This window comes from Myotis yumanensis, unplaced genomic scaffold (assembly GCF_028538775.1).
Source record: "Myotis yumanensis isolate MYYU_CA2020_CCGP unplaced genomic scaffold, mMyoYum1.0.hap1 SCAF_3, whole genome shotgun sequence".
NCBI classification, from domain to species: Eukaryota; Metazoa; Chordata; class Mammalia; order Chiroptera; family Vespertilionidae; genus Myotis; species Myotis yumanensis.
In genome coordinates, this window is record NW_027223754.1 from 87,335,040 (window position 1) to 87,359,453 (window position 24,414).

General features: G+C 39.2%; 1 protein-coding gene across 3 annotated transcripts in view; it reads left to right on the forward strand.

Moving 5' to 3' along the window:
• The window catches only part of FNDC3A (fibronectin type III domain containing 3A), a 202,616-nt gene that overhangs the window by 40,291 nt on the left and 137,911 nt on the right, over positions 1-24,414 (forward strand). For all 3 annotated transcript variants that reach the window (XM_070409066.1, XM_070409064.1, XM_070409065.1), the window contains 2 exons: positions 3,064-3,201; positions 17,981-18,056. In XM_070409066.1, the coding sequence (XP_070265167.1) occupies positions 3,103-3,201; positions 17,981-18,056 (175 nt within the window). In that variant the 5' untranslated portion in view covers positions 3,064-3,102. The remainder of the gene's footprint in view (positions 1-3,063; positions 3,202-17,980; positions 18,057-24,414) is intronic.

A 24,414-nucleotide genomic window follows, 5' to 3' on the forward strand; every position in this document is an offset into this window, starting at 1 on the left:
GTGTTGGGAAAATTGGATGAATACATGCAAAAGAATGAAACTATACCACCAACTTACTTATACCATACATAAGAATAATCTCAAAATGGATTTTAAAAAAACCTTAAGTGTAAGTGGTGATACCATAAGAAATCCTAGAAGAAACCATAGGCAGCAAAATCTCAGACATCTCTCATAGCAATGTATTTGCCTATACATCTCCTAGGGCAGTGGTCAGCAAACTGCAGCTCGCGAGGCACATGTGGCTCTTTGGCCCCTTGAGTGTGGCTCTTCCTAAGCCTTAGGAGTACCTTAATTAAGATAATAACAATGTACCTACCTATATAGTTTAAGTTTAAAAAATTTGGCTCTCAAAAGAAATTTCAATCGTTGTACTATTGATATTTGGCTCTGTTTACTAATGAGTTTGCCGACCACTGTCCTAGGGCAAGGGAAACAAAAGAGAAAATAAACAAATGAGATATCTACACCAATAAAATAAAGACATGCAAATTGATGTCACTCCACTATGCCCACCAGCCAATCAGAGCGACTGCAAATTAACCCAACAAAGATGGCGGTTAATTTGCATACACAGGCGCTGAGCGAAGACTGAAGGCTCCGGCCAGAGTGAAGACTGAAGAGGCTTGGCTTCTCCGCTGCAGCTGCAGCGGAGAAGCCAAGCCGCGTTGCGGCCTTAGCAGAGAAGCCAAGTCTCGAGGCCAAGCAGCTGTGGCCTGGGTCCTGGGTCCCAGAGGAAAACCAGTGCCTGCAGCCAGGGGAAGGAAGGCCTATTGCGTGAATCTTCATGCACTGGGCTTCTAGTATCAAAATAAAAAGCTTCTTCACAGCAAAAGAAACTATCAACAAAATGAGAAAGGAGCCCACTGTATGGGAGAACGTATTTGCCAATGATACATCTGATAAAGGGTTAACTTCCAAAATATATAAGGAACTCCTACAACTTAACAAAAGGCAAACCAACAGTCCAATTTAAAAATGGGCAAAGGACCTAACTAGACACTTCTCCAAAGTGGACATACAGATGGCCAATAGACATAAAAAAAAATGTTTAATGTCACTAATCATCAGAGAGGTGCCAATTAAAATGACAATGAGGTATCACCTCACACCAGTCAAAATGGCTACCATCAACAAATCAACAAATGACAAGTGCTAGTGAGAATGTGGAGAAAAGGGAACTGTAGAACACACTGTTAGTGGGAATGCAGACTGGTGCAGCCTTTATGGAAAACCCATATGAAGTTTCCTCAAATTAAGTATGGAACTGCCATTTGACTGAGTGATCTCACTTCTAGGAATATATCCTAAGAAACATGAAACACTACTTAGAAAGAATATATGCACCCCGATGTTCATAAGCAGCACAGTTTACAATACCCGAGATCTGGAAACAGCCCACGTGCCCATTGGTAGATGAATGGATAAAAAAGCTTTGATACATTTACACAGGAATGCTATGCAGCTGTAAAAAGAAGAAACTCTTACCCTTTGCCATACATGGAGGGACCTGGAGAGTATTATGTTAAGTGAAATAATCCAGTCAAAGAAAGACAAGTATCACATGATCTTACTTATATGTGGAATCTAATGAATAAAATAAAATGACAAAATAGGACCAGAGGTATGGGTACAGGGAATAGATTGGCAAATCTCAGAAGGGAGGTGGTTGGGGGACTGGAATAAATCAACCAAAGAACATACATGCATAACCCCTGGACACAGACAGTAATGTGAAAGCCTGGGGTGGGATGGGGGAAGGAAGTAGGGGATTAAAGATGTGGGGAAATGAGGACATCTGCAATACTATAAACAAGTTTTGAAGTTAAGCATTTTGACACTACTGAATTGTAGAATGCTGCAAGTATCCTAAAATGTTTGTTATTTTGCCTTTCAGTATAGATTCAATAAAATTTATGATTGAGCTCTATTGTTTTCATCCTAACATGTAATTGGCTGATGTTTTATTGGTTGACATATGTGATAAACTAATATTGCATATGCAGGTCCTCTACTTTTTATACAAGTGACATCTGTTTAAGGATTTCTAAATGTATGTGGTTTTATCACTGAAATGATTTGGTTTATAGTAAAGTAGGTGTCACTTAGAAAAGAAAAATAAAACCAGAATGGTAGAAGGCCAATGTCAGAACATAAAAGTTAGGACTTGAAGGGTCTTATTCTAATCCTGAGCAAATTTTTCTGTCATTTTGCTCTGTCTGAGGAATCAGTGAAAAATCATAATTCCTATGTAGTTCCTAGAGACTGATAGGATGATGAGGAGGGATTGAGTTTTCATAATCATCATCTTTCCTCGTAAAAAATAAGAAGAGTGGTAGAATTGCTTCACTCAGTCATTGCATTTAGTGCCTATCCCAGTGTTTAACTAAAGTGGTGTGGTAGTTGAATTAAATAAATATTGTATAGAGATGAAATGGATAGAGAAACAGATTTTAAATAGACGGTGCTGATATATTGGCTTTCTTAGATCTTAGTTTATTGTCTATAATGACAGACAGTTGGTTAAATTGTAAGAAATGTATTTCCTTAAATGGTCTGTTGACTAAAAAGTAGTCAACAGAATATTGTAAAATTTCCTTTGACAAGACTATCTCTTTAGGTTAAAGAATAAGACAAATCTTGAGGCTCTCTCTGAAGCATAACCATACCTTTCTTCCCTCTCAGGCGTGCATCTTTACTTTTCTCTCCTATACTCTAAGGGTCCTCAAGAAACTTGCAGCCAGGAGAGCAGCTGGCAGCAGCAGTTCATCCTGAGCTTACTCCCCCGAACCTGTCTCCTAGACCCCCTTTCTCTGACTTTTCATTGAGCTAACAGCAGCTCACTATGGCTCACTTTAAACTAAAACATTTCTAGAGAACCAAAATCAGAGCACCACCTAGGCACTCTCCTGTTGCTTTTTCTATCCTAATCCCTTCTTTTGGTTTCACTGCCCCAGGTTTAATAAACATACTCTCGAAATAAATGTATAACCTAAGAAAACAAATCTTGGATGTATCATATTTTAAGGATATATAAATATGCTATATATTTTTGTTTTTCAGAGTTGGAGAGTTATCCGGTATATTAATGTCTTATTGATAATGGCAGAACATCCACCACTACTGGATACATCTCAGATTTTAACTAGTGATATTTCTCTTCTATCAGCCCCTATTGTAAGTGCAGATGGAACACAACAGGTAAGGAAAATAAATGTTTATTTCCTTATGTCTAGTACCCATGTATTTCTTTCAGAAGAATGCAAAATTTAAAACAATAAATATCACCTTAGTGGGTTCCTGTTAATTCATGTTTTAAACTCCAGTTCAAAATGTTGTTTTGGTTTCATAAGACAATGAAATGAGACCATACATGTTTTTGAAGTCACTTCTAAAATGTCGTAGTAATTCATGCTTAAATTTTGTGTATGTATATAAAGTTGTTTTTGTTTTCCTTTAGAAAAAAATGTAGTTGTCTCTGAGTGTTTTTTTAACTAACTTTAACCTGGTTCTTCATGATTATTATAAATTATGACTTGAAGTCATTATTTAATTATATAATTAAATGGCTGCCGGTATTATATAATAATTAACTTTATCTTCTTTTACCTCCTACTCCTGTCTACACTCCCTCCTCCCAAAAGGAAATACACAGTTTTTGAAAAGCTGCTGTGTTTTTCCCACCAACCCATGGCTTTATAAGTATAGTTCTGTAAAGGGATGAGAATGATGGGCTTATATTAAGTACCTCTTAATCACCAAGCAATGTGCTTAGTTTTCACAGCAACCCTACGTGTAGGGATTTTAATATTGTAAGAGAGGAAACAAAGACTAAGAAGAACAGAATAATAATGAGGAGGAGAAGGAACATTTTGAGTGCTCACTATGTAAAAAACATTGTACTAAGATCTTTATGATCTTATTTTTTTAACAATCTTATGAAGCAGGTATACTTGTGTCCATTTTGCAGATGAAAGAAAATGAAAGGCTCAAGATCACATAAAGTTGCCCTGACTGGTTTGGCTCAGTGGATAGAGCATCGGCCTGTGGACTGAAGAGTCCCAGGTTCGATTCTGGTCAAGGGCATGTGCCTTGGTTGCGGGCACATCCCCGGTGGAGGGTGTTCAGGAGGCAGCTGATCGATGTTTCTCTCTCATCAATGTTTCTGGCTCTCTATCCCTCTCCCTTCCTCTCTGTAAAAAAATCAATAAAATATATATATATTTTTTAAAAAGATCACATAAAGCTTTTGCTCATACTGCCTCCCTGGGAAACTACGAAAAAATTAGTCATATTTTGTTTCTTTACAAACTTAGTGGGCAATTATGATTTTCTTACAAGATAGGAGGCTTTTTTTGTTAACTGCTGTTGAAAATGCAAGAGTGGGTTGAATTGTAATTTTTTCTGTTTTGAATAAATATGGCATGATAAGTGTATCCTGGGTTTAATTAACTTATAGCAGCAACTTCATTTCACTAACTTTTCTTTATGGTCAAATTTAAGTCTGTTAAGATTCTTTTTTTCCTGCAAAAAGAATAAATATGGCAGGTATTCATTTACTTTGAGGTTCCAGGAGTGTCTTCAGTTGTCATTGTTGTTTCAGGCAGATCACTGGCTTCATGTTATTTAGATAGTCCAATGCATAAAAGAATCTATTAAGCAATTAATTACAGTACTATACATTGATGTTGCTACAGTGTGTAGTCCAAGCATGTCAAACTCGTGACCTGCGGGCCACATGTGGCCCACAGCGAATATTTTTGTGGCCCAGCCAATATAACGGTATGTAAGAAACGTTTTAATAAAAATTTTGTAACTTAATTTTTACAATATCCTGTTATACATAATTATTAAGAACTAGCTACAACGTTCGCTAATGACTGATTACTACAATCGTGTTGCATTCATTTCCCTTACGCACCTTTTGCACAGGCACACCCTTTCTCTCCACTAATACTAGCAGCGGATATTTTAGCAGCCAATTGCCATGTCATTAGTCTTGGACTGACTTGTTTGGTGTGTGCAACAGGAAATATTTCGCTTTCAGAGAACAAGATAAATAGGTTTATTAGCATTATGCTTATTAATGTCTGGTAAGTAAGTTAATGTTCAAGAAGAAAAAGATATTAATTTTTGTTAAAATGTTCTATTATTTTATGTTAACTATTACTCATTTATTTCAGCCCTTTGTATTCAGCTTGTCTCTATCGAAATAAACCTACGTTTCTATGAAAACTGAAGCTTTCAGCTTTTTTTGCAGCCCACATAAATTTAAACCTCATTTATTTGGCTGTGTTAGCCTTTGAGTTTGACATCCTTGGTGTAGTCTGTTAAAAAGAAGGCAGTAGGCTGAAATAAGACCACCTGCCCTCCTGAAATCTTGATGGGGGACCATGCTAGCAAGTGACAGTAGTGGCATTGATGGATGCAGTAAACCTTGATTTTATGAACCTTGATTTAATGGACTTCGAATTTAATGGAAGCAATTTCTGGTCCATATGTAATATGTGAAAATTAACACCCTGTTAATTTTAAAATGCTTTTAACCAAGATTTGCTTATAATTAAATTAGCAGGTTATTTTTTTATTATTAATTCACTGTTATTTTTAACAAATTTTAGCAAATAGCCATATGTTGGAAGAAACAGTCATTTGCCAACATAAGTAAATATTACATATCTATAGCTATAGTCTGCATATTTAATTCCACAAATCACTGCTCATAAACAACGTTCAGCGAATGATTACCACGTGATCACACTGCATCTCATGTGGTAATTGGTTCTGTTGTTTTATGACGTGACTTTCTGCAGCAGTTTTAACATGCTCTAAGCCACACCCCAGCCATGTGCATTTGTTTACTCACAGTGACTGGTGATTGCAAGCATTTACTAGACCTATTCAGTATAAATTTAAGGTACAGTAATACATATAGAAAACTTTTCTGTGAAATTAAGCTTTCATACATACTTAATTTTAATTATATAAATGTATGTACAGAAGTAAAAAAAGTAAACTAGTCTAGCCAGTCTGATTCAGCGGTTGAGCATTGACCCAGGAACCAAGAGGTCATGGGTTCAATTCCAGGTCAGGGCACATGCCTGGGTTGTGGGCTTGATCCCCAGTAGGGGGCATGCAGGAGGCAGCTGATCAATGATGTGTCTTTCTCATTGATGTTTCTATCTCTCTATCTATCTCCCTTCCTCTCTCTCTAAAAAACATTGGTAAAAAAAAAAATCCCCAAACATTAAAAACAAATAACAACTAAACTGATTTGTCAATTTTTTTAACATATACATTTGGGAAACCTACTTTATTATATGATAGACTTTTGGCTTTAAGGGACAACATCTCACCTGAATTAATCCGTTATATTAAGGTTTTACTGTATAGAGAAAGGGGCTAGGAATAGAAGAATCTACTAGAACAAGATTTGAAGGATCAGATATGGTTATTATGTCTAGAGGACAGGTTTTTAGATAGGATTTGAAAAATAGGTTTCAGGAGGTGTAGTAAAACCTTAAATTCTAACTAGCAGAGTATCTTGTAGTTTTATAGGGAGAGATAAAGAGGAGTGGGAAGTATACATGACTTGGTTCATAGATTTATACTTGATTTGAGTGCACTCAGACAAGTTTTTAAACTTCTCTAATTGCTCTAAAATGGAAGTAATAATAGCTTCTTTAGAGTAGCTATAGCTATGAGGGTGAAATGAGCCTGAAGGAGCTCAGTAAATGTTTGCTGAATCTGAATTGAAGCACTCAATAAATGTTTGAAATACTGAAGAAATTTATAGAAATGCCTGTCAGGACTTAAATCAATAGATGTAGTTATAGTAAACAGTAGATCAAGAAACTAAGAGGTAGTTATACTAAAGTGTAAATGTGAAGCAAAAGTGGACCAATAGCTGTGGTAGAAATGGAAGGAACTGAACAAAAGTAGGTAATAATTTCCCTAGCTGGGCTAAGTGGATAGAGCATCGTCCTGTGGACTGAAGGGCCCCAGGTTCGATTCCCTGTCAGGCCACATGCTGGGTTGTGGGCTCAATCCCCAGTAGGGGACGTGCAGGAGGAAGGCGATCAACGGTTCTCTCTCATCATTGATATTTCTATCTCTCCCTCTTTCCTCTCTGAAATCAGTAATATATATATATATATATATATATATATATATGTATATGCAGCTAACAATTAGAGGTGGGAAGTAAATAAACTTAAAAACAGGCATTTCTTTGTCTTAATTTAGGAACTTATTGGTATGCCATACATGATCAAGTTAGAGCTTTCCTGTAGAGATATGACACCTGGTTGGTGCCTGGAGTAAAAAAGCAAACCCAAAGATACTTCCTGATAGGAGGAAGTGTCAAGTGCATGCATGATGTTAAAAACTCTTATAGTTGGCCATCCAGATTATCCATTGCCTCATCTGTATTTTCTGGTTTTATATAGTAAACGTTTGATACTATGCCATATTATATATAGTGGGTCTTTTGGCATATGAATTATACTAGAGGGAATCCCTCCTGACATTATTGTTACTAGTGTTGCTTTTAGGGAAGCTGTAATATACATTTTTTATTCATTTTGACTAGCAGCATTTGAACTCTTTTGTGTTTGAAGAATCTTCATCACCCTTTAAAAAAAATTATTAAACTTTATTTTTAGAGCAGTTGTAGGTAACAAAAAGTAGAGAGCTTTCATATATCTGAGATAGTACCAGTTCCCTATTATTAACATCTTATATGGATGAGGTACATCTGTCACAATTATTAACTTCCACAGTTTATGTTAGGGTTCACTTGGTATTTTACAGTTCTTTGGTTTTGACAAATGTATAATGTCATATATCACCATTAAAATATCATAGAGAATAGTTTAACTACCCTAAAAATCTTCTGTGCTCTACTTGGTCATCCCTTCCTCACTTTCCATCCCACCCCAATCCATGGCAACCACCAATATTTATACTGTCCCTATAATTTTATCTTTTCCAGAATGTCATATAATTGGTTTCATACATTATGTAACCCTTTCAAACCAACTTCTTTCACATAGCAGTGTGTTCTAGATAATTTATTTTCATGGCTTAATCGCTCATTTCTTTTTATTATTGAGTGATACTTCATTGTACCATAGTGTTTATTCACCTAATGAAGGACTTGGTTGTTTCCAGTTTTTTAGTATGATGTTAGCTGTGGGCTTGTCATATATAGTTTTTGTTATGTTGAGATACATTTCCTCTATATTTAATTTGTTAAGGGTTTTTGTCATGAACAGATTTTGAATGTGGTCAGATGTTTTCTCCATGTCTATAGAGATATCGTTTTTTATTTTATTCTATCAATGTGATATATCATATTTATTGATTTGTGTATGGTAAACCATCCTTGCATGCCAGAGGTAAATCCCACTTGATTATGGTGAATGATCCTTTCAATATGCTACTAAGTTTGATTTGCTAGTATTTTATTGAGAGTTTTTACGTTTTTATTCATCAGGGATTTTGGCCTGTAGGTTTTTTTTGGGGGGGTTGGGTGGGGTGGATTTTCTTATGGTGTCATTTTTTGCCTTTGGCATCAGGGTTATATTGGCCTCATAAAACAAGTTTGGGAGTGTTACCTCCCTTTTAATTTTTTGGGGAAGAGTTTGAGAAGGATTGGCATTAATTATTTAAATGGTTGGTAAAATTCGCCAATGAAGCCATCCTATCCTGGGCTTTTCTTTGATGGGAGATTTTTAATTACTGATTTACCTTCTTATACGAATTGATCTGTTCAGATTCTCTATTTCTTCCTGATTCAGTCTTTGTTAAGTATCTTTTTAAGAAATTTTCATTTCTTCTCAGTTGTCCAGTTTTTGCATATAGTTGTTCGTAATAGCCCTTTATGATCCTTTGTACTTCTGTGGCTTGAGTTGTAATGTCTCTTTAATTCAAATTTTCATGATTTGGGTTCTCCCTTTTTTCCATGGTTAGTCTAGCTAAAGTTTTTTTCTGTTTGCACATGGCTTGATCTTGTTCATAGAAAATCTCAAAGAATCTTCAAAAAATGACTAGAGGCTTGGAGTCAAGATGGCAGCAGAATTACAACTAAACTACAGAACAGCTATCATTCAGATTTAATTTCTAGCTGAACAAAAGTCCTAAAACTATAGATATAAAGAATGCAGATTGAGAGTGGTAGGAGGGACAGAGATGTGGAACCAGCTGGTCCAACACTCACCTGTGGTGGTTAAAAATCAGGAGGGATATCTCAGCTGCAGGGGCTCCCCTGAGGAATGGTAGGTCCCAGCCCCACATTAGTCCCCCCAGGTCAGAGTTCCCATGCCAGGAAAAGAAGTCCCCATAACTTCTGGCTGTAAAAGCCAGTAGGAACTATGATTGAATGAGGGAGGGCTTCATTTCCAGACATTCCTCTTAAAGGGACCACACACAGACTTACTTGGACTTACTCACTCTGAGCTACAGCATTGGGGCAGCACTTCGAAAGGCACTTGGGACGTTTGGGGAGGAATTGAAGTGTCTGGCATCAGGATGAAAGCTGGATGGGTAGCTTTCTCCCAAGCAGAAGTGCTAGCGGAGGTCATTATTCCTTTTCTGAACCCCCCCCCCCCCCCAACACACGCACACACACACACACAGAGCTGGCAGATCAGCACCATATCTGAGTCTCCATCAACCTGGCTAAAGTGATTCGCCTCACCCTGGTGATTCCCTGAGACCCTGCCATGCCCTACTTGTCCACTCAAACTGTTTCCAGTGGCTTTTCCAGATAAGTGGCCTGTCTTGACTCATGCTTCAGACTTTCCTAAAATCTCTTAAACAAGCAGCATCTGGACTTGGCGTGCCCCATATCTCATGCTAAGTGACCCCAAGTCTGGCACTAGTGCAGCTGGCCTTAGTTGACAGCTTGGCCTCTCCTGGGCTCCACTAAGCCTAGCACAAGTGCATGTGCAAATCGCTTTGTAGCTCATGCCAGGTGGCGCTAGGGCAGCGGTTCTCAACCTGTGGGTCGTGACCCCTTTGGCGGTCGAATGACCCTTTCACAAGGGGTTGCCTAAGACCATCCTGCATATCTGATATTTACATTACGATTCATAACAGTAGCAACATTACAGTTATGAAGTAGCAACGAAAATAATTTTATGGTTGGGTTACAACATGAGGAACTGTATTTAAAGGGCCAGAAGGTTGAGAACCACTGCGCTAGGGAGAACACAGGTGGTGGCTAACGGCCTGCACCTCCTAGGAGGCACCAGAGCCAGACCACATTGAAGCACCACCCAACTACCTCCACAAGTGACACATTCAAGGAGTGGACTCAGCAGTCACCAGGGACCCACTAAAGCAAGTCCTGCTCCATAACTGATCCAACATAGTGGTTTCAGTCAGTCCTTGTACCTGATTGGCCTGGGGATAAATCCCTTCTATTAGGGTGCCAATCAAGGCTCAACTACAACAGGAGGTTGCACACAGCTCCTATGGGGCTAGGTGGGTTGGAATGACACACCTGGAGTGTCCAGCTTGGGTGTGCCACTGGACCATACAGAACACCTACTATATAAGGTCACTCTACCAAGATCAGGAGACATAGCAGCTCTACCTAATGCATAGAAAAAATAAAGAGAGGCTGTGAAAATGAGAAGACAGAGAAACATGTCTCAAATGAAACAGAACAGAACTCCAGAAAAAGAAATAAACAAAATTGAGACAAGCAATCTAGTAGATTCAGAGTTTAAAATACTGGTTATAAGGAGGTCAAGAGTAGATGAACCTAGGGAGAACTTCAACAAATAGATAGAAAACATAAAAATGAAATTAGCATAAAAAAGAACTAGTCAGAAATGAAGAATCATTAACTGAAAAGAATACATTACAGGGATTTGACAGTGGAGTAGATGAAGCAGAGTGTAAAATCAGAGATTTGGAAGATAAGGAAGCAGAAAACTCCCAATCAGATCAGCAAAAAGAAGAGAAAATCCAAAAAAAAAAAATGAGGTTAGTATATGGATACACTGGGACAACTTCAAGAGTACCAGCATTCACATGATGGGATGCTGGAATGAAAAGAAAGAGCAAGAAATTGAAAACCTATGTGAAAAAACTATGACCTCAAACTTTCCTAGCCAGATGAAGGAAATAGACATACAAGTCTAAGCAGCACAGAGTCCCAAACAAAACGAACCCAAAGAAACCCACATCAAACACATCATAATTAAAATGCCAAACATTATACACAAAAAGAGAGTCTTAAAAGCAGCAAGAGAAAAGCAGTTAGTTACCTACAAAGAAGCTACCATAAGACTGTCAGCTGATTTCTCAATAGAAACATTTCAGGCCAGAAAGGACTGGCAAGAAATATTTAAAGTGATAAAAAGCAAGGACCTACAACCAAAGTTACCCTACCCAGCAAAGCTATCATTAGAATGGAAGGACATATAAAGAGCTTCCCAAATAAGAAAAAACTAAAGGAGTTCATCACCTTCAAACCAGTATTACATAAAATTTTAAAGGGTCTTCTTTAAGACAAGGAAGAAAATAATAAGAATAATAAAATGGCAATAAATAGCTATCAACATTTGAATCTAAAAAACAAAACAAATGACATCTCAAACAGAAGCAGACTCATAGATACTGTGAATATTTGACAATAGCCATACGGGAGGTAAGTTGGGAGGGTGGATAAAAAAGATGAAGGGATTAAGAAGTACAAATTGGGAGAATCAAGATGGTGGCATAGGCAAATGCTTGTACTTGCCGCCTCCCACAACCACATTAAAATTACAACTAAAATACAGAACAACCATCATCCAGTACTGCCTGAAAGCTGGCTGAATGGAAGTCCTACAACTAGAGAAGTAAGGATGAAAGCACATTGAGACTGGTAAGAGGGGCAGAGGTGTGGAACAGGCTACACCGGCACCCACATGTACCTTTTTTTTAATCGGGAGGGAAATTATCTCTCCAGAGACCCCCCCCCCCCCCCCCATGAGGAGCAAGGAGTCCCAGCCCTACACCACACCTCAAGTCCAGGCTCCCAGAGCTTGGAAAAGAAGTCCTCATAACTATGGGCTGTAAAAACCAATGGGTATTGGGGCTCAGTGACATGGAGGCTGCTGGTGACTCAGCTTTACCTCTTAAACTGAACTTACAAGTTCCTGCTTCCTCTGAGCTCCAGCATCAGGGCGAGGCTCTGGGGGGGTCACAGACACATATGAGGAAGAACTGGATTGTTTGGCATCAGGGCAGGAACTCAGGGGCAGCTTTCTCCTAAACAAAAGTGCTTGAAGGGGTCATTGATCCTATGCTGGGACCTCCCCAGTCATAGGACTGATGGGCAGCCACCTTTTTTTAAATTTTTTTTTCTTTATTGATTAAGATATTACAAATGTGTCCTTATCACCCCCATTGTCCCCTCATTGGGCAGCCATTTCTGTTTGCTCTGTCTGGTGATTCTCTGAGATAATTTTTTTTTTCTTTTAAAAAATAAATATTTACAAACTTAGGGAGGAAGATTCAAAGAATCAGAGCATTTTCTCTCCAAAAGCACAAATGTCCCATGTGAGTCAAACCAGTGTAAGTCCACCAACCCACTAATGCAACAGCCCCCACCCCTGGGAACTCTCCCTGAGGCAAGAGCAGGGAGCTGGTCTCTGGCTCCGAGCCCCTTAGTCCCCCTTGGTGATCAGGTCTTCGATGTAGGCATCCAGCTTGTCATCTGTATTGATGTCAATGTCCCAGACAAATGTGGGAACCCCATGCAATTTTCAGCCCCACCCAACCTATGTGCTGTGCTTTTGCATATGAATGGCCTGTTCTTGATCAAGCTTCAGACCTTTGCTAAAATCTCTCAAACAAGCTGCAGCTAGGTCAGGGAGCCCCAAACCTATCAGTAAAAGGCCCAAGACCTGGCACTAGCACCAGCCTGCCTTGCTTCACAGATGGGCCTCATCTGGGCACTTCCAAACCTGATACAAATAGGATGAATCTGCCTATCTCTCTGTAGCTCCTGTCAGGTGGCCCCAGGATTTTTTTCTGATTATCTGGGATGAGTAGAACCTATAGGACATTGTTTATATCCCTATTATACCACTGTGACACTGTACAGTTGAGTACCTGTCTGTCTCCCTCACTAGAATGTGAACTCTTGAGGCCTTAGACTGTGATTTATTTTTTTTCTTGGTACCTACAGTACATCTTATCTAATAAAAGAGAAGCATGCAAATTGACCGTACCTCCGCTACACTCACAAGCCACGCCCATAAGCCACGCCCACTGGCCAGTCAGAGCAACTATATGCAAATTAACACAACCAAGATGGCGGCTGGCAGCCACGGAGCTGGAGCAAGCAGGAGGCTTGGTTGCCCTGGCGATGGAGGAAGCCAAGCTTCCCGCCTGTCCTGGCCAGCTGTGGCCTCCGCTCAAGGCAACAAAGTTTCAATTATAGAAGATAAATAAATCCCAGATACCTGCTTCCAGCCAGCCTCCACTGGGAGCTTGGGTGGCTGGGGGCTGTGGCCAGCCTGAAAACAGCCATCAGCCCCTCACCCAGGCTGGCCAGGCACCCCAACAGGACCCCCACCCTGATCTGGGACACCATTCAGGGCAAACCAGCCGGCCCCCACCCGTGCACTAGGCCTCTATCCTATATAATAAAAGGGTAGTATGCAAATTGACCCTAACAGCAGAACAACTGGGAATGACTGGTCACTGTGACACACACTGACCACCAGGGGGAAGACGCTCAATGCAGGAGCTTCCCCCTGGTGGTCAGTGTGCTCCCACAAGAGGAGCTTTGCTCAGCCACAAGCCAGGCTGATGGCTGCCAGGACAGCGCTGGTGGCAGGAGCCTCTCCTGCCTCCTCAGCAGCGCTAAGGATGTCTGACTGCAGCTTAGGCCTGCTCCCCGCTGGCAAGTGGACATCCCCCGAGGGGTCCCAGACTGTGAGAGGGCACAGGCCTGGCTGAGGGACCCCCTCCCCCCGAGTGCACAAAGTTTTGTGCACCGGGCCTCTATTATAAAAATAGGCATCAAACAATGGGTGTTTAATATATGATTTTCAGATAAATTAATTTTATTGCTTACTATTTTCTGGATCATATAATTGAAAAGAGGCCTGTTTCTCCTTTTTATTTAATAGCAGGATATATTATTTATGTATATGTCATGTTTGGTTTTCTTAGTTTTATTTATTTTTGTCAACCTTGTAGTGAATGAATTCATTAAAGCAGAAATTAGTGTTTTATAGAACTTCTCAGTACCAGGACTGTGAGATGATCATGATTTTAAAGAAATAACATGTATATAAAGCAAACAGCATTATGTGACACAGTAAGGACTACTTTAGGTCTTGGACACCATTAAGAATTTAATGAAATCTAAAGAAAACAGTGAACCCTTTTCTAGAAAATGGTAATATCTACAGAAAGTTTCCTATACAATTCTGGGTAGTTCATAAAGGCTGTGAATAGTTATCTATGGCCCCTCGTTAAGAACTCTCCTGTTTTAACCCAATGCTGGCTTCGGGTAACATCCTTCAATAATTCACCACCTCTACCAAATTTCAACACTAACTAGAAAAGAGTGAAAAAGACAGAATGAGTTAAAAATAAGAACCAGGATTTGTTGGGATTGACAAAAATATATTGGAAATAAAAGCAAACTGAAAATCCTCTAGCCCATTTTACAAATTTTGTTTTCTTTTTTTTTTTTTTTAATATTTTATTGATTTTTTACAGAGAAGAAGGGAGAGGGACAGAGAATTAGAAACATCGATGAGAGAGATCGATCAGCTGCCTCCTGCAAACCCCCCACTGGGGATGTGTCCGCAACTAAGGTACATGCCCTTGACCGGAATCGAACCCGGGACCCTTGAGTCCGCAGGCAGACGCTCTATCCACTGAGCCAAACCGGTTCGGCAAATTTTGTTTTCTTTAAAACAATTCTTGGATCACAGGAAATTAACAACAAAATAACAGAAAATTATAAAAAAATACTAGTGAAAATATTCTATGTGGTTAAAACTGAGTTCAATAAAGTTTAGAGTCTTAAAGTGCATATACTACTAAAAAAAGAATGAAATAGGTATTCAAATGAAAAAGTTAGAAAAACTTCATGGTAAGTTTAAGGAAAACAAAAGAAAATAATAAAAACCTATACTAACAAAAGGGTAATATGCTAATTTGACCGGATAGACCAGACGTCATTCCTGATGTCCTTCATGACAAAGTCGGGGCCCGGGTGAAGCCACCCTGGGTCCCAGGTGCCTGCAGCCGGCTAGAGGGAGGGAAGTCCGGGTCCCGGTTGCCTGTTGCCAGCCAGAGGGAAGGAAGCCAGGGTCCCAGTTGCCTGTGGCCAGCCAGAGGGAGGAAAGCCTGGGTCCTGGTTGCCTGCTAGAAGCTGGAGGAGGGGAGCCTGGGTCTTAGGTGCCGGAGGAAAGCTGTTGCCAGCAGCCAGGGGAAGGAAGGCCTACTTTTGCACGAATTTTCGTGCATTGGGCCTCTAGTTGTAAATAAAAGTTAATGCATTAAGCCTGGCCCATGTGGTTCAGTTGGTTGAATGTCGTCCCATATACCAAGAGGTCACAGGTTTGATTCCTGGTCTAGGTACATGCAGATTTCGGCTCAGTCCCCAGTGGGGGCGTGTGCAGGAGGCAGCCTATCAATGTTTCTTTCTCATCGATGTTTCTGTCTCTCTCCCCCTCCCTCTCTCTCTAAAAGTTAGTGAAACACATTTTTTTTTTTTTTAGTGAAACACATTTAAAAAATATAAATAAGTTAATGCATTAAAAGAAACCCACTTAAATAACTGCTATAGCCTCCTGACAGGTCTTCCTGTACATACCTGATTGCTACAGTGCAGCCAGACTGATTCTCCATAGCACTACCTGCATAAATAACACTCTTCATTGCCCTTAAAATGACTCACAAGACCCTTTATAACGGACTTGTGCCTACCTTTAAAAATTATAGTAGCCACATTAAAAAAGTAAAAACATATGAAATTAACTGTGGTAGTGTTTACTTAACTCAGTATGCCCAGAATATTATTTCAACATGTAATCAATATAAAAACTATTAACAAGGTATTTACATTGTTTGGTGTTTTTTGTAATGCCTTTGAAATCCAATATGTGTTTTACACTTACAGCATATCTAAATAGAGACTAGCCACATTTCAAGAGCTTGATAACCAGCCATAAGTTAAATTTAGAAGCAGTAGAAGATGGTCACCAAGACAAAAATAGATAACATTGGCTATAAGAAAATAATCAACTGTGCTAAAAATTAAGAAGAAAAGGAAATAGGAATATAATTGCAGTATAATATAGAACAATATCATTTTTTAAATATATTTTTATTGAGTTGAGGGATGGGGGGAAGAGAGAAACATCCATGAGAGAGAAACATCAGTCAGCTGCCTCCTGCATGCCCCTTACTAGGGATTGAGCCCAAAATCCAGGCATGTGTCCTCACTAAGAATCGAGCTGGCAACCTTTCTCTGTACATGGGATGATGCTCAACTGACCCACACCTGCCAGGGCTTATTACTATTATTAATATGCAAAGAATACAAATCACTAGGAACACTTAAGACCCCAAAAGATAACATAAACAGCCAGTTTATAAAAGAGCTAGTAACAAAAATAAAAGATCGCATTTAACCTCATTAAAAATTGAATACAAATTTAAAAGATAGTAATATACTATTTTCATCTAGCAAGGTGGCAAAGATTTTAAAACTATAATTTCCAGGTTTATGGAAAATGTGGTAAAAGGCTGTTCCCAACGACTATGTAGGGAGAATATGAATTAGTAAAACCTATGTTAAAAGCAGTTTAACAATAGACACAAGAATTAGGAATATATCAAAAGGGAGCAATATTAATTATATAGAGGGGAAAAGTACATACCAAAATGTTCACTTCTGCATTATTTATAATAATAGCAAACTAAAACTACCTAATTTTCTTACATTAAGAGAATGGTAGAATAGCTTATGGTATAGTCATTTGATGAAATACTGTGAATAATAACGTGGAAAAGTCTTTTTATAATATTTGAATACATAACAGGAGATCATATATCTATGTTTAAGGAGAAAAATTAAGCCTATGTGTAGAGAACAAGACTAAGAAATTTATCAGAATGTTAACAATCTTAGGATAGGACCTCAGATTTTTTTCCAGTTTTCCGTTTTTCAAATGCCATAAAATTGGTGAGTACAGTAGGTCCTTGGGTTACGTCGGAGATCCGTTCCTACAGCTCGATTTCCACCGTAAGTCAGAACCCACCTACATAAGCACCTACGTCACTCACATGGAGCACATACACAGCAGTAATGAAGTGAAACAGTAAAAAAAATTGAAAAGAAAGACAACAATTCCTGACTTTTACTTGTGGTAAGTAAATAATAAAAAACATAAAGCGCATATATACATATGTCAAAATGACGGAACTTTTTTTAAAATAAATAAATGGGAGATGGTGACGTAACCACGAAATGATGTACGTCGAGTCCAACGTAACCCGAGGACTACCTGTATTATCTATAAAATTACAAGAAAACTTCTTAAAGTGGTGGGATTCTTACATATAATTTTAAAAGTCATATTGATTCAAATATGCTCTACTTACAAAGCTGTATTTTATGTTTTAATGAATGCAGTGCTTAGCAGCAGATGAACTAAATGTAAATGATCCAAATACTCTGTGGTTTGACTTTGCATGTTTCATAGCGACGTTTATTAACTTTCCAGTAAAAGTTTGCCACTATCTTTTTCTTATTCCCTTATTTTTGACTTAAGTCTGACCTCTAGAAAAGTGAAATAATACTTTTTTAACTAATGTGTAAAATGTGTAATCCCCATTTTCCTTTCCCATTTCATAGGGTAAAATAGCTCATATCTACTCTCTTACTAGCTTTTGATATACTAATTTGCTCTACTGTTGTTTTGATTAATACTTCTTCCCTCTTTTTAAGGTTATTCTGGTACAAGTTAACCCAGGAGAAGCATTTACAATAAGAAGAGAAGATGGACAGTTTCAGTGCATTACAGGTAAGAATGGTAATTTATTATTGTTTGAAATGAGAAAAATTTATAATACATAAAAATATATATGCTGGTGATCACTTCCTTTCTTTCTCACTATCACTACACCAAGTCAAACTCTGAATATCTTATAGCTTAACAACTGCAGCATCCTAATTAGTCTCTTTGCCCTGGTTTCTTGATTAATCTTACTATAATATTACTAGAAGCCTGGTGCACGAATTCATGTACATTGAACGGAAATTAATTAGAAGAAATATTTTAATATCGCTGTTTGCCATCTACACTAATAAAAGAGAAACATGGTAATTAGCGTACGACCGCTACCCTTTTCATTGGCTGATCAGTGAGTATATGCAAATTAACTGTCAGCCAAGATGGCAGCTGGCAGACAGGCAGCTGAGAACAAGATGCTTGGTTGCCCCAGCGATAGAGGAAACCAAGGTTCCCGCCTGCAGCTGCGGGGCTCTGAGCTCCTGAAGGAACAGCTCCAAAAGATACAATGTTTCAATTATAGAAGCTAAAAGATGGCGGTTAATCTGCATACTCAGACTCCAAGCGGTAGAGCGAAGCCAAACAGCCCTGAAGCCGCAGAGCAGAGAGGCCTCCCGGCCCGGGTTTCAGCGGAGCCGAGAGGCCTCCCGGCCCCAGGATCAGCGGAGCCAAGAGGCCTCCCAGCCCCGGGATCAGCGGAGCCTAATGGAAGCCCTGTGTGTTTATGCACCCTGGGGGTTCAGAGGTCCTGTTCTAGGCAGAGGCCTATGGCGAAATTTTCGACTCTGAGAATCAGCCTACGGGCTGGAAGGCGGCTCCTCTGACCTCAGTGCTGGAGAAGACCATTAAGCAGAAAACTAAAGAAACCGATTTTACATCATTTCCCAGGTGGAGAACAGTTGGCATGTAAGCCCCTGACCAGTGCCCAGCCTCTCCTCTGTCAGTCTGTCTCACTCTTAGGTACCATGTTCTTTGTTCTGTCTTAACTGCAACTCATTTTTAAACTAGATTGCTTTTAAAAGAAGACAATAAAGTTTCCCTTAAGTTATTTAGGTGGTGCTGGGGCTGCTGGGGGACTGATAGAAGACACAAACACGCCAACAGGGGGCCTGTACCCAGCAGCCCCAAGGTCCGCCACCTTGGTGCTGGGGCTGCTGGGGGTATCAGAGACACAAACCCGCAGGCCTGGCACCCAGCAGACCCAAGGCCTTCGTGGCAGCACTAAGGAGCAGCAAGCCAAGCAGTAGGAAGCAGCAAGCAGGTGGGCAGTAACAAGGGAGGGGTCCCAGACTGCAAGAGGGCACATGCTGGGCTAAGGGACCCCCCACCCATCCCCAGTGCACGAATTTCGTGCACCGGGCCTCTAGTTTCTCTATAATAGAAGTGTCAACCAAATTCACAGTCAACAATGACAGATTGAAACATGCATGCGATTGGCCCCAGCGAGAGCTTTATATGTATCGCGCATGTCGAGTCAACTTAGCCTTTTATAGATATAGAATAAACTTGCTTAATTAGACCTGCTTTCTGATGTAACTAAACTTTTTCAGCCCAGTGAAGCACCACAGCTTGTCTTTCAGGTAATTGTCAGCAACACAGCAGTAAATACCAACACAAAGCAGATTATTATTATAGATCACACAGAGAGAACAAAGGGTAAAATATTTAACTGCAGCAGTGTTTGACTATATTCTGCACAGTGAGAAAACCTGAAGTCATTTTCAAGGTCCACCATTTCTTCTTTTCAGTTGGGTCAAGTTTCTAAGCTTTCTAAATCTCCTTTTTCTGGCTAATGAAAAGAAAATAGGATTCCACCGAGTTTCCTATCTTCCTACTCCAGGTCTTCTGTGAGGATCAAATGAGATGGGCACGGGAAAACACTTCACGGACATTTGTTTAAAGTGTGAAATGTTTGCACCTGGCTATAAAGCAAGTTGTGTTCCTAGGCTGAAGAAATTGCAAGGAGGCTAGTTGTCGCTAGGGAGAGGAAGCTGGGCATTGCTACATGATGTCATTACCCAGCACCCACAGCAACCATTTCAGGGCTGGACTGGGATATGGGCCACATTTTGCGCCATGGGGTCCCAGCAGCGTCGGCTGCAATTTGATGGGCTGTTGCTCCGGGGTGGTGGCGGGGCCTGTGTCCCACTTGGGGGAAGCCAGGTGTTGCTTTGTGTGTGTCCGTCCATGGTGCCATTTCTGTGTGTGCATCACTGCAGCTCCTGCGTTAAGTATCTGCCCTCTGGTGGTCAGTGCGCATCATAGCGACTGGTTGGACGGTAAGACACTTAGCATATTAGCCTTTTATATATATAGATATTGTTTATGTTACTCACCTGCTCAAAAATCTTCAGTGAATCCAATTCAGGTTCCTTAATCTTTTTTAAAAGATCATTTTATCTTTCTAGTCTTTCAACTCATTTTCCCTTCAGCACTCTTTTACTTCTAGCTTGGTAAATTATTCACTGTCTTTTGAATCTGTCTTGTACTTACTGTACTATTCTTCTTATCTAGAATTCACCCTTATCACCACCACCCCTAGCCTATCCAAATGCAAGACTGAGCTCAGATCTTATCGTTAAAAGGTTTTTTGTCATTTTAATTTGATGATTAGTGACTTTGAGCATTTTTTCATGTGTCTCTTGGTCATCTGTATGTCCTCTTTGAAGAAGTGTCTATTAAGGAAATATATCCTAAGAATCCTGAAACACCAGTCAGAAAGAATATATGTGCCCCTTTGTTTATAGCACCACTATTTACAATAGCTAAGATCTGGAAACAGCCCAAGTGCCCATCAATAGATGAGTAGATAAAAAAAACTGGTACATTTGCTTAATGGAACACTATACAACTTTTAAAAAGAATGATCTTTTAACCTTTGAGACAGCATGGAGGGGCCTCGAGAGTATTATGCTAAGAGAAATAAGCCAGTCAGAGAAAGACAAGTATCACATGATCTCATTTATATGTTGAATAAAATGAAAATAAACTGACGAACAAAATATCCAGAGACATGGAAGCATGGAACAGACTGGAGAATCTCAGAGGCAAGGGGGGATTGGTAGGGGGAAGGCTGGCAAGAAGTTAAACAAAGAACTTATATGCATATATCCATAATCCATGGACACAGACTGTAATTAGTGTGGTAAGCCTGGGATGGGCCGGGACCAGGTGGAGAGGGACAATAGGGGGCGGGGGGAAGGAGGACATTTGTAATACTCTCAACAATAAAGATAAAGTAAAAGATATTTTTAAATAAAAAATAAATTAACGATTTTTGTAAAGTCTTCAGTGAGTATTACCTCCACATTGCTCACTAGCCATCCCTTCCCTCCCCCCACATTACTCACCCCCTACAAACACACTTGTAACAAACAAAGATGTCTCCAGATACCACCAGATGTTCCAGGGTGGTGGGATTGAGGGGTGGGCACAAAATCACCCCCAGTTGAAACCATCTGCTCTATGTGAAGACAAAAGCAATATAAAGGTCACTGGCTTTGTATTTAGAGAACCTGGGTTTAAATCCCAACTCTGTCACTGATTGTCTGTGTAAACTTTCATATGTTATTTAACCTCTATCAGGTACATTTCTTATCTGTAAAATTTCCATTCTTGTGAGAATAATAGTACACCTCATAGGATAATTGTGAGGATTAACTGATAGGTGTGTAAAGCACTCTAGAGCAGATCTGGCACATATAAGGCACTCATTAAATTGTGATGTCGGGTGCTGTGATGTTAATTATTTCATAGAAAGTTACTCCATCTTCTGTGAAACTTCATAATACCAATTATTGTGCCATTATTTAGCAAGTAACTATGTTCTTTTTTAGAACATTTCTTCTTGTTTTATTTTTTAAAGCCATTAAAATTTTGTGTGTTTAACTTGAAATGTTTATTTAGTCTCTTCAACTTAAGTTTTGAGCACTTTAAGAGCAGATACCAGCCCTAACCGGTTTGGCTCAGTGGATAGAGCGTCGGCCTGCGGACTGAAGAGTCCCAGGTTCGATTCCGGTCAAGGGCATGTACCTTGGTTGCGGGCACATCCCCAGTAGGGAGTGTGCAGGAGGCAGCTGATTGATGTTTCTCCCTCATCGATGTTTCTAACTCTCTATCCCTCTCCCTTCCTCTCTGTAAAAAATCAATAAAATATATATTTAAAAAAAAAAAAGAGCAGATACCATTTCTTACATTTCTTTGCATACCCTTCAGTTATTGGCCTTCCATATATTGAGTATCTAAATAATAGGCTTTCATTTGAAAAGAGCACATTAGAAGTAGGGTGACCATATGCCTTATCATCCAACCCAGCATACTTCTGAGAACGAAAGAGGACTCTCTAGCAATTACTCCAAGACAACTGTTGTCAGCCAAGATTATCCTAGGAAACCAGGGCTTATGATACCTCCCATTTTACCTGGTCTGTCTATTCGATTTAATCAAAGAAGAAATAGATCTGACTCTTTCTAGAGAAGCAGTTAGCTCAGTACTTACAATTAAAAATTTTAGCCTGCCATCTAAACCTTACATGTCTTGGAGTTAGCACTTTCTCTAAGTTAATTTAAGCCGTTTGTATGGCAAAAAAGGTAACTTCAAAAAAGGAAGGATCCACATATTATGAGCTTAAAAGAAACCACATAACAGGTCTTTATGCAATATAGTAAATTTTGCCTCTTTACTGGTCAATTAGGTTTTCATAAAAATTATTTTTTATTGGGTACCTCTTAGAATGTAAGTTTCTAAGAGCACCCACCTTAGGTTTGTTTGTATATCTCTTTTCAAATTGTCTTCAATAAATATTGTTTATGATGGAAGCATTTTAACTAATATAACATTGGTCTTTTTAAACACATCTGCAGATGAGGATACTGTACTCATTACTATTTTAATGTGGCTAAAAATATAAAAACTGCTAATTGCACTTGGATAACCAGACTCTGATTTTTAAATAACATATTTTAAAAGTCAATTATAACTATAAATTTTAAATCCCCCCTCCTCATAATATTAATTAAATTGATTTTTATATGGCAGTTACCTCTTCAGTCAGGACCAAAAAAGTCTGTCTAATTTATAATGTACCTGTAGTACTAACAGTATCCTAATAGTAGAAACTGCTTATGATATGAAGATATTTTTAGGCAGGAACACATTTCTTTGCTTCAGTAGAGAACAGGGAGACTCCTTTCTCTATATGACCAATTATAAGAGCGAAAACTTTGTTTTAAAATTACAAGGTAGTTTTCTAAAACACAGGAAAGGATAAGGCGAACCAGACAAAGTAAAAAACTCTTCCCTCTTTGTTTTTGTTAGTCCAAAATTAAAACATGGGATGTAATGGAAAGAGTAGTGATGGACAGGTGACTAGGGTTTAAGTCTTTGTAAAGACCAGTGTGCCCTCACTCCAAGCAAGAGAAGGAGATGGGATGAGAAAGTAATTGCTGGATCTCATCTTTTTCCTTTTCTTCCCCTTTGCCATCACTAATTTCTATCACATGGCAGTCATCTTCCTGAATTAGTTCTGGAGCTAGGTAAAAAAAAATAAGAGTAAAAGTAGAAGTAGAAGTGGAGGCAGCAGATAAAGAGAAAGTCTTAAGAGAGAAAATAATATGCCAGTAAAGCTGAGAGAAAAATAGGGCCTTACAGCCAGCCCTAAGGCCATCCAGTTCTGAAAGCTTTTCTCTTTACAACCATTATTGTAATAAAATAAACCTTTATAATGAAACCTAAAGAATTGAGTTAAATCCAGTATAATTTAATAAGCATTTTAATTAAAGACTTCTTTTTAATGTGGTTTATTACCTAACAAGAATTGTTAGAGATCACAGGGAAATTTAGAGATCTAAATCACTTATTGTAGTGGAAGTTCAGAATTGGTCAGTTATAGCTAATTATGGATAGAGCTCAGTATAGTACTTTTTCTACTATAGCATACTGCTTGAAAAGACAGATTGCTAATACTTATTTCATGAATTTACTAAGTATCTGCTGAGGTATAATGTGCCAGCAGCCAGGAACTCAAAGAAAACTAAAACACAATTCTTGCCATTCAAGAACACAGTAAGGAAGAAAGAAGGAAAATTAACAATTATATCCTATATAATAAAAGGCTAATATGCAAATTGACCAAACAGCGGAACGACCAGTCACCATGACACAAACTCACCATGAGGGGGCAGATGCTCAATGCAGGAGCTGCCCCCTGGTGGTCAGTGCACTCCCACAGTGGGGAGTGCTGCTCAGCCACAAGCTGGGCTCACAGCTGGCGAGCACAGCGGTGGTGGCGGGAGCTGCTCCTGCCTCCATGCTAAGGATGTCTGACTGCCGACTTAGGCTCAATCCCCATGGGGAGTGGGCCAAAGTCGGC